This window comes from Vulpes lagopus, chromosome 2 (assembly GCF_018345385.1).
Source record: "Vulpes lagopus strain Blue_001 chromosome 2, ASM1834538v1, whole genome shotgun sequence".
Taxonomy (NCBI): Eukaryota; Metazoa; Chordata; class Mammalia; order Carnivora; family Canidae; genus Vulpes; species Vulpes lagopus.
Window position 1 is genome coordinate 13,407,880 of NC_054825.1, and position 15,139 is coordinate 13,423,018.

The following is a 15,139-nucleotide window of genomic DNA, read 5'->3' on the forward strand; positions in this document are numbered from 1 at the left end:
TGAAGCGGAACTCTGGTTTTTTGTTTTAGCATCACCCAGATTCGAGACAATCACTAGCTTGAAGATCTTCCAGGGCTAGAGAGAGGGGCCATGCCCTGACCCCTAGGGCCATCCAGAGCCGTCCTGACTTTAGAGTATGGAATATCTGACCCTTGTAGGACTAGGGGTAGAACTGGTGTGGTGTCAATGTGGCAGGAGCCACATAAGCATTTATGATGTAACAACCAAGTAGCCAGAGGACATGATGAGTAACACTGTTCTGGGCAACCTGGCTTCCTTAAAACTCTAGGGCTTCGGTCAAGGTGCTACCCTGTGCAAAATTCCAAGTCCTTCCTGACCCTCCTCCCCAACTCCCCCTTTCTGTGCAGCAGGGAGGGAACCCGTAAACCCGGTTCCAACCCTAGCAATTTGGTTATCATGGTACAGATCAGTGACCAAGGGCTCCAGAGTTAGTTTTAGCCAAACCAGCCTCCCTGCGTGACCCTAGGCCGAGTTCCTTTGCCTCTCTGCGCCAGCGTTTACACCTGTGAAATGGGTGGGAGCTAACAATAACTTCTTTCGTGGGCTAAATGTGGTAACACACACGGAGCTTAACACACAAGAGCTTGACAGTGAGCCACTCTTCATCATCTGATCCTCTTGCAAATTCATCATCACCATCATCATCATCATCATCACCATCACCATCATCATCATCCCGGCTCATCCTGGCTCTTCTACGTCCTTCTCATTTAAATCCCGAATCTTCACCTTGGTGGTAAAGTTCGTTTGCATCTTCCGCGTTTCTCTCCGTCCCTCCTTCCCAGGCCCACCCTTCGCAGACGCAGAGCGTCTGCTGGTTGGATTGACGGTCAGCGACGGCGGTGACTGAGGCAGTTCAGCCCTGTCTTGTTCCCGGGCTTGGGAAGTCTCGGAACGGCCAGCTCGGATCCTCTGCGGCGCTGCCCCCGCAGGGAAAGCCGCGCCAGCCCGGGTGTCAGGGGCGCAAGTGGAAGCAGCACACTGCAGCAGAGGTAACAGGCAGGGACCGCGGCCAAAGGGGGAGGGGGGGCTGGGCGCATCAGAGGGTAACGGGAGGACCGGGATCAAGAACGCGCCACGCCACCTCCGCCCGGCCTGCTTACGCCGCACCGGTGGCCCCAGTTATCTCCCCGGATCGCGCCCGCGGCTCCAGAAGTGACAGCCACGTGGACCACGCGGGAATGGAATGTTGGCGAGGGGGGCGGGGCTGGAAGGGCGCCCGGGAGGTGAAGAGGGACCCGCGTGCGCGCGCCCGGGCGCCGGCTGCCAGGCGACGCCGTCGGGAGCGAGCACGCCCCTGACGTCACACGGCGCTCGTCCAATGACCGCGGGCCGGAGGGAGTGCCGCCCCGCCCCCTCCGCGCCGCCGCCGCCGCCGCGGCCGCCGCCGCCACAGCAGCCGCCTCCGGGAGCGTCTGAGGAGCCGCGCGGGCCGCCGCAGGCTCTGGCGCCGCCGCACCGCGCCTGCCGGAGCCGCCGGACGAGGCCCAGGGAGCCGCTCGCCCCGACCCCGCCGCCCGATGTCCTCAAGATGGAGGCAGCGGGGGCGGCGACGTGAAGAGCGCGGCGCTGTGGGCGCGGGAGCCGCGGCGCGGGCGGCCCGGGCGGAGGCGGCGCCGGGATGGGGCTGCTGCTCATGATTCTGGCGTCGGCCGTGCTGGGCTCCTTCCTCACGCTCCTCACCCAGTTCCTGCTGCTGTACCGCAGGCAGCCCGAGCCGCCGCCGGACGAGGCGGCCCGCGCGGGCGACGGCTTCCGCTACATCAAGCCGGTGCCGGGCCTGGCCCTGAGGGAGTACCTTTATGGCGGCGGCGGCGGCGGCGGCGGCGGCGGGGCTGAGGAGCCCTCCGGCGGGGCCCCCGACGGCGGCGCGGCCCCGGCCCCGGCCCCGGCCCCGGGCCCCGAGACCCCCGCCCCGCCGACGCGGGAGACCTGCTACTTCCTCAACGCCACCATCCTGTTCCTGTTCCGGGAGCTGCGGGACACCGCGCTGGCCCGCCGCTGGGTCACCAAGAAGATCAAGGTGGAGTTCGAGGAGCTGCTGCAGACCAAGACGGCCGGGCGCCTGCTGGAGGGGCTGAGCCTGCGGGACGTGTTCCTGGGCGAGACCGTGCCCTTCATCAAGACCATACGGCTCCTCCGGCCCGTGGCGCCCTCGGCCGGCGGGGAGTCGGACGGCCCCGAGGGGGAGACGCTGCCCGCCACCTCCCCCGAGGAGCTGGCCTTCGAGGCGGAGGTGGAGTACAGCGGGGGCTTCCACCTGGCCATCGACGTGGACTTGGTCTTCGGCAAGTCCGCCTACCTGTTCGTCAAGCTGTCCCGGGTGGTGGGCAGGCTGCGCTTCGTCTTCACTCGCGTGCCCTTCACCCACTGGTTCTTCTCCTTCGTGGAGGACCCGCTGATCGACTTCGAGGTGCGCTCCCAGTTCGAAGGGCGGCCTATGCCCCAGCTCACCTCCATCATCGTCAACCAGCTCAAGAAAATCATCAAGCGCAAGCACACTCTCCCGAGTTACAAGATCAGGTGAGAAGGAGGGAGGTGGGGGTGTGTGTGTTGGGGGGAGTGTGGGGAAGATCCCCCCGCAGGCGCGGGGGCCTAAGCTGCGGGGAATCCGGGCCTGGGCGGGACGCTGCTGCCTGCGTGGAATGGGAAGGGCAGAGGCTCCTTCCCAGCCCCTGCTTTTCCAGCCCCTGCTTCTCCCTCCCCAACCCTTGGCTGGACAGCACCCTGGAGGAAGGCAGGAAGTGCACACACGTCTCTGCTTCCAGAGGGCATCGGCGTGAGCCAGAAGCCTCCTCGCGTGTTGGTGGGCACGCAAGGTGCTGCCATCGTGGCTAGGAGCAGCATGTTGAAAATGACAGGGCAGTCGGTCACCCTCCCTGATCCCCCAGGTGTAGGCTTCGGGGAACGGTGAGCAACTGTTCCCCTACGCGCTTGCTGCATGGAGGGCAGTTTTGCAGCATCACCTTGACCACGTTGGGAAATTGTTCCTGGACAGGAAGCACAAGGCATGAGAAAGAAGCGTGCCGACAGCCCGAGGCTGGTCTGTTTTGCAACTGCCGGCCACTTTTGCAATGGCGCTTTGGCAACTTTAAGGGCAGAAGTGTAATATGTGTTGTAGAGGAATAAATACACTCCCACGGCACATTGGAAGCCCGTTGGGAGCCTATACATACTGTAGTTCTCTGTAGATTTTGTGTTAAGGTCATGTCTTCCTTTGGGGTAGGTTCTGTAGCCCAGACCTAGACTTTGCTCCTCCTGTGTCAACTGTGGCTCTAAGTTTCTCACGCAGTACCTGAGATCATCCTGCAGATGGGATTTTAATGATAGGGAGTGATTTTAACCTTTCAAAGCTCTCCTGTATGTGGTGGCTTAATTTTGTGTAGTATACTTTTTTTTTGATTAATGGACGAGGGTTTTTTTGTTTTCTAATGCCATAGAAGAAATGGAAGGCAAAAGGAAGTTTTGTAGGGATGGGGGGCTTCATCTACTTAGGCCTGACTTGTTGGAGTGGAAAGGGTCACACATGGCTATAATTAGCTGATTTGTTTAATGTCACTTTCTGTCCTCTAAATTTCTGTTCATTAAAATGTTTGACTCTTGGATTTTGTCCTTCCTTATAAAACGGTGTCAGTCTGGTATTTGCCTTACCAGTGCCTTTGAGTTGCATATTTCTAGATCACTAATTTTCTACCAAAGTGTCCAGCGAACCAGTAATCCAGGTAATCCAGAGATACTTTGTTTGGGTGTTGTTGGATTATTGACTTGTGTATGTGGCAGATATTGCCTTACTAATTATGTTTTATTTAAGGGAATAGCATAGAGTGACAGCTTTAAACTGTTGGGTGGCAGGAGAAATTTACTTCATAATGGGTATGTTTCCATAGATTTGCAGAGGGTGGTGAACCGTTTGTTGTTCACTGTGTTTGATTTCCTATTCTGTGAAGTAGAACATACTTTATGAAATCTACTCTTTAAGTTTTGGAATGAAAGTGACTAAATGCTAGTGTTTAACCAATGACATGTTTATTTATAGCAGTGTGTTGCTAAGAAAGTAATGAGAAAAAGTTACAGATTTTGGTATTCTATCTCAACTTCGATTCTTATGTTTTCGGAGTAACTTTCAGATAATAAAATTTGACTAAGTTATTATCTGGGGGTTGCTTGCAGAATAGCTAGTGGCAATGAGGTTGGATATCATTTTGACAGTTTTTTGTTTTTTAATGTAGACTTGGAATTCAGTTGAATCTGAAGGAAATTATGAATAGCAGTAATGGCGGCATTAGTAGCTTTTATTGCTTTGAAGGACCTTTATCATCCGTATCATTGAATAGCATCACTGTTTAAAGTACAGCAAAATTGCTCTCATCCACTATATCCGAAGGGATTTTTTTAAACAAAGCACGTGTTTGATTATGTATGATAATTCAAATTTTAAACTTTACACATTAAGTGATCGCCTCCAGAAATGTACACATTTTTATTTGTACTCTTTATATTAGAAGGCATTTCAGTGGTCAATCAGTAAATACTAACAGAACTTATCACTCAGTCTGCAAATGTTTGTTGTACATGGGTTATGTGCTTATCCTTGTTTGAGGGTTGGTGCTTCAATACTGAACAGCCTCAAACATTGTAGATCTTAAAGTTTAATGAGAACTGAATTAGCAGTACTTAATATGATTTAGCTAGAACGTGATTGATGGAGAGTTGAAGTAAGTAGGCAGCTGATTGTAGTTTTGTAAAAGAAATAATAGAAATGTGAGGATGAAACAGGCAGCTCCAGAAGTGTTGAGTTCTCTTGTCTATGTAGCTCTCATGCCAGAATATTTTAAACTACTGATGTTGTTGAGCAGATTCAGATTTCAGTGAAAAGAATGAAGTAAAATATATTTAAGATGTATCACGATTCTCATGGTGAGAATTAGAGTACCTAGTGTTTACCCTTTTATATAGATGAGGGAGTAGTAGTTAAAAAACTTGCTTAAAGTCACACAACTGTTTTTTTTAAAGATTTATTTATTTATTTATGATAGACAGAGAGAGAGAGAGAGAGAGAGAGAGAGAGAGGCAGAAACACAGGAGGAGGGAGAAGCAGGCTCCATGCCAGGAGCCGATGTGGGACTCCAGGATCGCGCCCTGGTCCAAAGGCAGGCGCTAAACCGCTGAGCCACCCAGGGATCCCCACACAACTGTTATGTAGTGAAATCCAGCCCTGATAAAGCCAGAGCTGCCTTTTTTTCTTCAACTCTGTCACCTTATTCTTAAAGTTTTTTTTTTTGTTTAAGTATGCTATCAATATGACATATATATGGCGATATCGTTACAAAAATCAACTGAGAACTCTGAGAAAAGTGTTTAACTAAAGATTTTTTTTTCTTAAATTGAAAAATTTGAGAGTGGGTCCTTTAAAGGTGAAGTCTTTGGGTGCTGCCCCACATTGTATTTCTTTTTTAATCCAGCAGATTTTGTTTCCAAATAGAAGGTCTGCTAGTTTATCCTTTTTAGCCATCTAATCTACTTAGAGCTAAAGCAGTAAAGAAAATTGTATTGAGTCTTAGGATCCTTTGGCTCTTTAATTATTATATAACAGAAATACCTTGCCAATTAACATTGTTGTCACTTCTCCCACCCTTTATTTGTTTTTCCATTTCATGTTGCTAAAGTGAAGGTGGCTTGTCAGGAATGCCAGTTCCTGATGTCTCTCAATCTAGAGATTTGAAGTTCATGTGGTTGCTTTCTAAGGATTGCCCTTATTAACACTTCATTTTACCCAATTAACACAGTTTATAAAACATAATATTTTCAAAAAATGAGTTATAATATGTATATGTTTTTTACATATTCTAGTTTTACTAATATTAATTCTAAGTTCATCTCCCTCAAATGTTTTGAATATTTTTCCTAAAATGTATGCCTTAAAACAGTAAATTAAAGGGACACCTTTAATGAGTAGCTCAGTCCATTAAATGTCTGCCTTAGGCTCAGGTTATGATCCCAGGACCCTGGGATCCAGCCCTGCATTAGGTTTCCTGCTCAATGGGGAGTCTGCTTTTCCCTCTCCCTCTGCCTACAGCTTCCCCTGCTTGTTCTCCATCTCTTTCTCTCTCTCTCTCTGTCAAATAATAAAATCTTAAAAAAAGAATAAAATAGTTAATTAAAGTTCTAGTATTTGGGGGGGGGGGCGGAGTGCCAAGTATTTTTTTTTAATTAACCCCAAAATTAGTCTTCAGGAGAGAAAGATTACCACTAAGATTTTTGACTACATGGAGAATCCATCTTCAACATGAAATCTGAGTAATAATCTGGGGAGTTTAGAATTTGAAAGTTAAATACTTGAGATTCTTACTGGCTTCTTTTCCTAGACTATTACTGTTGTATTTTAGCAGTGGTTACATACTGAAAGGCCAAATTCTGTTTGTAGGTACTTTTTATTCAGCCTCACGGTATTTTTTTTTAATTGCCGATATTTAAAAATGGAAGATTTTGCATAATTTGGATTTCTGACTTCTCTTAGGAAACATTGGAAGATCTTGTTGCACCAGGCCTGCATTTCTCACAGCAATAACAGGATGGAGAGATGGATCTGGTAGCAGCTGCAGGAAGTTCTTATGCATAGATTATAGTCCCCCTACTTGCTAATGGTCCTTGTCTGGCCTGTCATCATATGAATTTGAGATCCTTCCTAAACAAGGAGTAATACTGTTGCTAATCAGTGAAAATGGGGAGAGTTAATAGCTGGATAGTAAAGGGTGATAATTACTATCCTTCTTTAAACATTATTATCTTTCAAGGGACTTTCATTGACCAATTTTATTTTGTAAAAGATGTCATAATGTTGAATTAAAAAAATCATTCTACCAGAATTTTTTTAAAAATCCCTTGAGACACTTTCCATTCTCTGCAGTACAATGATAGTAAGTACATAGTAGCTGCTTTTCACTGGAGTGTGGTGGGTTTTTGCTTGAGTGTGAAGTGGGTCATTAACTATAAGCATATACTTCTCTGATCTACAAATAACATGAAGTAGCTTCTGAATAGGACTATTTTTGTAATAACTGTTCTGTCCTTTTACTCCTGAAAAGAATTCTGCTATATACATTTGTGGAAAATTTTTCACATATTCCTACTGACTAGAGATCAGGGAGGACCACTGTTCCACCAAAGGCAAGAACTACGCAGCATTTACTTAAGTAGAGCTTTTTGGCATATTTTTATTTACCTGTATCTTCTCTAAGTATACCATAAATTTTAGACTTGGTCTGGAAAGCCTCTTACTCTATAATGTGGTTTGTAATTGAATTATTTTTTCTTTGTCTTCTGAGAGGAGAAGAAAAACATTTACTCTTCCCGTTAATTACAGCTTTTTCATTTTACTGACTATTCAGGGTAAAAATGTTTTTTTAAAGATTTAAAGAGGGAGTACGCGGGTGGGAGGGATTGGGGAGCACAGAATCTCAAGCAGACCCAGCAGTGAGTGCAAGCCTAACGCAGGGCTTGGTCTTGTGAACCTGAGATCATGACCTGAGTCAAAACCAAGAGTTGGATGCTTAACTGTCTGCACCACCCAGGCACCTGATAAAGATGGTTTGAGTAATCATGCCTTAAAAACTTTCAAAGTAAATTTACTGAAAGCTGACAAAATGATTTGTAAAGTGTCATGTATTTATTCACTTACTCTTTCATATACTTTATATGGACAACTTTTAAAAGGTGTCTCGGGCTGGATAATACTAATTACGGTAGCTTGAGAAATTCCCTAGTATTTGTAGGAGTCATAGTTTTACTTACTAAGGATGGTAGGAAATAGAATCTTCGATACTTTGGGAGAGTATGGATAAGGACATTATTGTATCATTGTAGCTATTCTGGAGTAATGATGTAGTAATAGCTAATTTTTTATTTGTTGTGCTTTCGCTTTTCCTGCTCTTCAGGTGAATATAGAAATAGAATTGAAAGATCATTGTCTTAGATAAATAAAATCATTTTTTAAATACTTATTTTCAGTAACAGTTTCCTAAAGACTACCATACCTAGTGCTGTGGTGAGTATTGTAAAAGGTAAAAATGATTAGTCTTCGGGAGAGAAAGAGTAGTTCATCTTTCTGGAGAAAACAGAACAATTGAATCTCATTATAATGACATCTTGGATATATTGAGACCTTCCATTTTGTGAGGAATAGGAAGAGGATAGATCATTATCTCTGCTGATGACTTTGTGTTGTATTATATTTTGTGACCTTAGGTCCTTGGTTCAACGAAGTATACAGCCATTAATGCTGGTTTTACTTTTTGCAAGTTGGATTTTCTTAAGATTTTTTGAATTATTGTGATTTGGGCTTTATAACACGTTAGATGGAAAATAATATATTGATAAATTAAATCTTCACTCTAGAAATTTGACTCCTACATTAAATGGAAAGAAGCAATTATGAGGAAGAAGACTGTAACATGACTAACATGCATGTATGCTAGCTGTCCAGGAAAACTCCAGTTAGTTCCTGCCAATAGCTGAAGCAGATCATTATAAAGTAGATTGTATAGGAGTAGCATACCTGCTGATCGAACACTTAATATTGATTTATAAATATTACTAATCTATCATATGAGGCAAAGGCAAGGATAATAAAATCAGTTTGCTAACTATATGCCAGGCATTGTGTGGGAAGTTCTAAACACTTGCTGCCTCAGTAGTTAAAACTACTGTGTGGGAGAGTTTAATGTCTCATTTTTACAGATGTGGAAACTTCAGACTTAGAGGGAGCTACTGACTTTCTCAAAAAAAGAGTCTGGATTCCCAAAACTCATGCTGTGTTATTTCTGTAGAGGGCTAAACCAGCTGTTACTCTAAAACAAGCTGGTGTTTGGCCCTTGAGTTAAAAATGGTTTTTACGTTTTTAAACTTTACATTTAAAGTTGCTTGAAGAAGAAGAATATGAGACAGATCATATACACCCACAGATTCTAAAATATTTACTATATGGTTCTTTATTTAAAAAATTGCTCTAAACGTTTAAACAAAAACCCCTAAAAAACAAGACAAAAACTATGCTTAAATGCCTACAAAAACAGAGCAGATGTACATGCATGTTGAAAGGTATCTTTAAGCCTTTTTTTTGAGGGTTTCATCTTTTTTGATTTTTGGAAAGCTAATGAGAACTTTGGCTCTCTGCAGAAAAATGCATAAACAAATTTTCATGAAATTTATGGTCCCATCAAAACCTGTCTAGGATGCTTAGACTCCAGGTTGAGCAGTAAGCAAGACTGAGGGATACAACTTTGTTGCCATAAGTATAACTAAAATTAAAGTGGTTAATTATTAAGCACTTTAATAATTTTGTTGGCCGCCTTAGAAGGTATATAGGACTTATATGGCTCAGGTATTTCAAAAATCTGTATCCAAGGCAGTGTAACCAGCCTCTCTCTTCTTTTCCCTCTTAGTAAGATTGCCGATAGCAGAGTGAGGCTTTTTGAATCACTTGTTCAGTAAGAATATCTGAAATTTAAAAAAAAAAAAAAGAATATCTGAAATTTAAAGTTAGAGTTTCTACCACTCAATACCATGTTTAGAAGTTAAATATTGACCTAACATTCCTTCCTATCAGATTCTCCATTTTCTTAGAACACTGTCACCAGGAAACAAGTGCTATTAAATCCTTTTGTTCCCTTTCTAGAGTCATAGGACCTGCCGACACTTTTGGCATGGCATTGGAGCACATCATAACTTCACTAGAAAGTCATAAACAACCACCTAGTTATTAGTAGAAGGTTTACAAAAGTTTGGTTTGAAAATGTGTCTTGCCAAATTGCTAAGACTTACGTAAAACCACATACTTACTATACTTCCACCAAGGAAAAATGGAGGAATAGTTGTTAATTATTTATCTTCAGATTGAGTAGAACTGCAGGTGCTAAGTAGAGACTGTCACTACTTATTGGAATTATTTTATTCTGTTGGGTTGAGGCTCTAGAGAAGTACTTAAATTATCTTTTCCTGTCGATAGAGCTTTGGGGTAATACGTACCTGACTTCAGCACTCTCTCAAACGAGAGCCCTTGAACAAGAGGCCTTATCTTCCCTAGTCTCAATTTCCATATCTGTAAAATGGAAATAGAAGTAATATCTATCCAATTATAGACATTAAAAATCACATGTCGTATCTACTGAATAAACACGTAACTTCCCTTTAGTAACTAATTGAATATACACATTTATTGATTATCCTACATCTGTCAGACATTATATTCGAGATATGTCAGACCTTCGCTAGGTGACACATTAAACTTGTTTCCCTTTTCAAAGGAATGATAAGCTCATTATAAAAATTCAGACAGAAAATATGAAATATCAAAGTGAAAAACCTCCTGCAATATCCTAAAATGGTTAAATTTGGGGACTATTCTTCCATACTTTTTCCTAAATGTATTCTAATTTATTATTAATTAATAAAAACAGAATCACCCCACTCTTACCATTTTGCTTTTTTCTTTTTAAGTTATACCTCAGCTTTCCTAAATATACCTACTTCATTTGTTTTAATAGGTTCTTAGAATTACATTGATCAGAATTACTATAAGCAATTCCTTATTGATTTTTTTCATTTTTCTAATATAAATAATGATGCCATGAACATCCTGCTACCTATATCTTTGTAGATCTTAGTGGCGTTTTTTTCTGATGTTTCTTCAGGTTTGTTGTTGTTGTTGTTGTTGTTGTTTTTTGTTAGCCATAACTTTTGCAAATGCTCAGATAGTATTTAGGAACACAAGTTGAAAATGTACTCCTCTCCCTTTTAATTTCATCCCCCAATGTATCCAGTGTTAAGTTTGAAGTGTATACCTAACTATACTCAGACACATATTCAAACCTCTTGCATTCTGGGGAGGTTCCTCTCTTCCCTTTTCTTCCTCTCCCATCTATCTTCCCCTCCCTTTTTCCTTAACAATAAAATGGGAGAGTTTATAAATGTGACCCTGCAAATTGGTTTGTAAGTATAGCATGGCTGTCCCTCTAGGCTGTACGTATGGATCTAACTCCTTCACCACTTTACTTCACTTCTGACCATGTCTCTGGCTCTGACCTTATCTTCTATAACTCTTCCTTTCACTTAGTCTATTTGGACCTCCTGGCTCTTCTCACACTCCAACCATGCGTCCATCACTAGGACTTTCCTAGTCTTTAGGAATGTTTTTCCCACAGATAGCCAGAGAGCTCACACCATCATTTTTCACATCCCTGCTGAAATACCATCTTTTGACTATTTTGTATGAAAAAGCACATTAGTCCTTTAAATGCCAGAACATTTTCTTGGTACAAACTTCTTATTGGCATATGTATGCATTTGTGTGTGTGTCGTGTGTGTCTCTGTGTGTGTCGGCCTGGTAAATAGAAACTGCCCAAATCCTGAGTGTATGCTTGATAAATTTTCACAAAGTGAACTCAGCTATGTAACTGAAGTGCTGGAATTTTGAATTCAGTCTAAAGAACTCTGTATTTGAATTTCATAACCAGATGTAAATAAGAACATATATTAACTTTTTTTTAATGGTGGAGGTCATTATTATAAATACAGTCTGCTGCTGTGTAACCTAATTCTGATTATAAAATCAGTATTAAAGATTGATTGCCTCCTCTCTTTACACACACACACACACACACACACACACACACACACACACACACATTGTGTTGATTGAAGTCTCCAGCAGTTCACAGTGCTGAGGTAAGGTCAGCTCTCCTCTCATTTCCATAAAAACAAAACGCAAATGTGTTTGCAACCTTCTCTGACACTTCAGAAGCTGTGGCTTTTAATTTCACATTCTTAGAAAAGGTCACTATAGAGAAACTGTAGATGATCCTTTCCTTGGACTGATACAGAATAACAGTAAAACTAATTTTCACTGGTCTGGTGCATAATTACCAATTTTCATGAAATCAGCAGAACGCTTTAGTACATATATTTCTCTTTACACATTGGGTATTTATGCTCATGAATTCTTCACGTACTTTTGGGAGAATGGAGGTGGTGATATGGTGGTTGGAGTACTGAGATGTCTGTGTTTTGGTTTGCATAGCTTTGAGAAAAGAGCTAGAAAATGTCCCACTGCACAGCATAATTAGTTCTTGTTGGTGTGTACTTAAAAACAAGAATACTGTGGGGGCGGGTGAGTAGCTTAGTTGGTTAACCCATCTGACTCTGAATCTCAGCTCAGGTCTTGATCTCAGGGTCCTGACTCTAAGCCCCATTTTACTGAAAAAACAATCAGACAAGAATACTATGATTAGCACAGTAAAAATGTTTTGGTTGGATTTTTTCCTTTGTATTAAGTACCTGTATACTTGGTTCATTGGTAAGGTACATGCCAGTTAAACAGGTATCTGTGACCTCTGTATGTTTAGAAACAGTGTTTCTTATAGGATCCACTCCCATATCCTACCTTGTATAATCTGCAATTATAAGCAACTATTGTTTTTTACTGTAAAATCTTTAATAATGATGAGGACACATTTGTATTTTGTAGCTGGCTACAAAAATCTGTATTTTAAAAAATAACTATGTTCTGTTTTTAAATATAGCCATTTCATTTAGACATCAATATCTACTAAGTAGCGCATCTAGTGTTTGTTGTATGCTTATTGTCCTCTTCACACAATAGTCTTTCATGTAAACTGGATTATACTCCTCATTACTAAGGATGATTGTGGTTGCTGATTGTATAGCCCTGCTACCTTAGTTATTTGGTCAAGCAAGTAAAAAAGTTCTGTGGCTGAAGTAAGAGACTATTCTATTATAGCTAATTTCACTGTATGGTAATCATTTTTATAATGTATTGAAAACCTCATTTTGTTCTTTATAATATTCTGTAAGATTTAGGACAGGTGATGTCTGGTCTGTTTTAATATTTGGAAAGTCATTAGTTCTCAACATTTAACTTTGGGTTTTAAACGGGACTAAAGTGCAAACTTTTGACATGGAAGAATTTAAATGCTTGTAGCAAACAACATGTGCTTCGTTTTCTAATACTGGAGTGGTAGATAGTACAGATTGAATTTAGTTCAGGTGTTTTGAAATTAGTCAAGTGTAAGGAAAAAATTCCCGAGAGTCTTAGTCTGTAATAAAGCCCACAGATACAATTTATCTAAATTAGAGGCCTTTTTTTTTTTTAAGTAAATAGTTTATTTAAAATATTTGAATAAATTATTCAAAATGTTTGGAATTTTTAGTGCTCTAGATTTAGGATTTGGAATTGTTATTCTGAGAATCATCCCAGTCAACAAGCATTTATTAGACCAGACTCTGGTAATAATTGTTGGGGCCTTGGGGATAATCTGTGCTCTTAAGGTTTCTCTCTTGAAAGTAACTCCACCTCTTTGTCCTGAAACAATAGGATTAGATGACTGGGAATTTCTGTTTTACTTCTGGAATTACTATTGATTTGTTGATTTAATGTATCTTTAGGTAAATCCTGCAACCTGTTATTTTTAAAACTGAGTGAAATAAAAACTAAGGTTTTAAAAATTCTTCAAAAAAAGAATTATGTAATTATGAGGTAGCATTGTTATTCACCTGTTATTTCTGCAGAGGTCTCATGTAAGGACTTCTCTTAAATATGCAGGAACAAATCATCTTAAAAATAATAAGTAAAAATTTAATAAGTTCCAACTTTAGGTAAGAGAAGCAGAGATACAGATAATATTAAAGCCATTTATGTTTCAGAATATACTTTACTACTTTTATTTGGATGGTGGAAAAATTAGGAGAAAGCTAGACAGTTATAATCTTAAAGTATTGACTTTCTCCTCATTTCTCTTGTTCAGAAAATTTGCTGTTCCTTTGTGTCTTGAATGGAGTTTTGTCTTGAATACATCTAACAGGCTTAATATCAGACATCTGTATTATATACTTCACTGCTTATGTCTTTACCATAGTAGGGAAGTGATAATTTTGCTTTAAGATGTTTTCTCTTTCCCCAACCACTAGACTTAAGTATAATAGACTTAAGAGATCGTTTACTCCATAATTGTTTGGTATCATCTTTGTGCAGGGCACTATATACTGTAAAGAGAATTAGTGCTAAGAGGGGATAAATAAAACAGCTCTTCCTTTGAGATTTTTTTTTTTAAATCTAGCACTGAGAAACAGTTTACTTATTTTTTAAAAAAAATATTTATTTGAGAATGCATGAGCAAGAGGGAGAGAGAGGGAGAAGCAGACTCCCCACTGAGCAGAGAGCCCAACTCAGGACTGGAGCCCCAGACCCTGGGATCATGACCTGAGCCAAAGCCAGGTGACCTACAGAGTCACCCAGGTGCCCTGAAACAGTGTACTTAGAGTAGGATAATGGGTTAGAACTTAGAATTTAAGAATTGCCATGATAGCTCTTAACCTTCTTACTCGAGTGGTTTTGAGAGTGTGGTTTGGGGACCACTTTGGATCTCCAACACCCTTACGGGAGTCCACCATTTCAAAACCATTCTAACCATTCTCATAATTCTACCAAAATGCTATGTGCCTTTTTCAGTCTCACTCTTTCACAAGTCTACAGTGGTATTTTCTAGGAATTACATGATGTGTGGTGACATCTCATCACCCTGATAGTTAATGGATTGTGAGCTTTATATATTCTTGTGTTTAAAAGTGTTATTTTTAAAAAGATTTTATTTATTTACTTGAGAGAGAGAGGATTGAAAGGGACGGTTGGTCGGGGGGTTGAGGGCAAGGGAAAAGAGAAGCAGTCTCCCTGATGAGCAGAAAACCTGACATGGGGCTCTGGGATCATGAGTCCCAGGATCATGAGCCAAAGGCAGATGCTTAACCAATTAAGCCACCAAGGCACCCCTAAAAGTGTTATTTTTAATTTCTAATGTGGTAAATGTATCTATAAACCACATAAACAATGGGTCTTTGGATTCCTTAATTTTTAGAAACGTGTAGGGGTCCTGTGAACAAAATATTTGAGAACTGCTGATCTAATCTCGTTTATTTTCACCATATGGAAGGGAGGTACCCCTGTTGCCTCTCTTTCTGAGTCAGCTTTAGCGAACGTTACACGCATACATTATTTTCAGTTGATTTATAGTATTTACATCTTGGTGTTTGTTGTAAGGAGGATAGGTTT

General features: G+C 41.4%; 1 protein-coding gene across 1 annotated transcript in view; it reads left to right on the forward strand.

Annotated features, from left to right (window-relative positions):
* The first annotated feature begins 1,429 nt into the window (after positions 1-1,429).
* PDZD8 (PDZ domain containing 8) overlaps positions 1,430-15,139 on the forward strand; it is an 86,402-nt gene continuing 72,692 nt past the window's right edge. Inside the window, exon 1 of the mRNA XM_041742705.1 lies at positions 1,430-2,544. Coding sequence (XP_041598639.1) covers positions 1,643-2,544 — 902 coding nt within the window. The 5' untranslated portion in view covers positions 1,430-1,642. The remainder of the gene's footprint in view (positions 2,545-15,139) is intronic.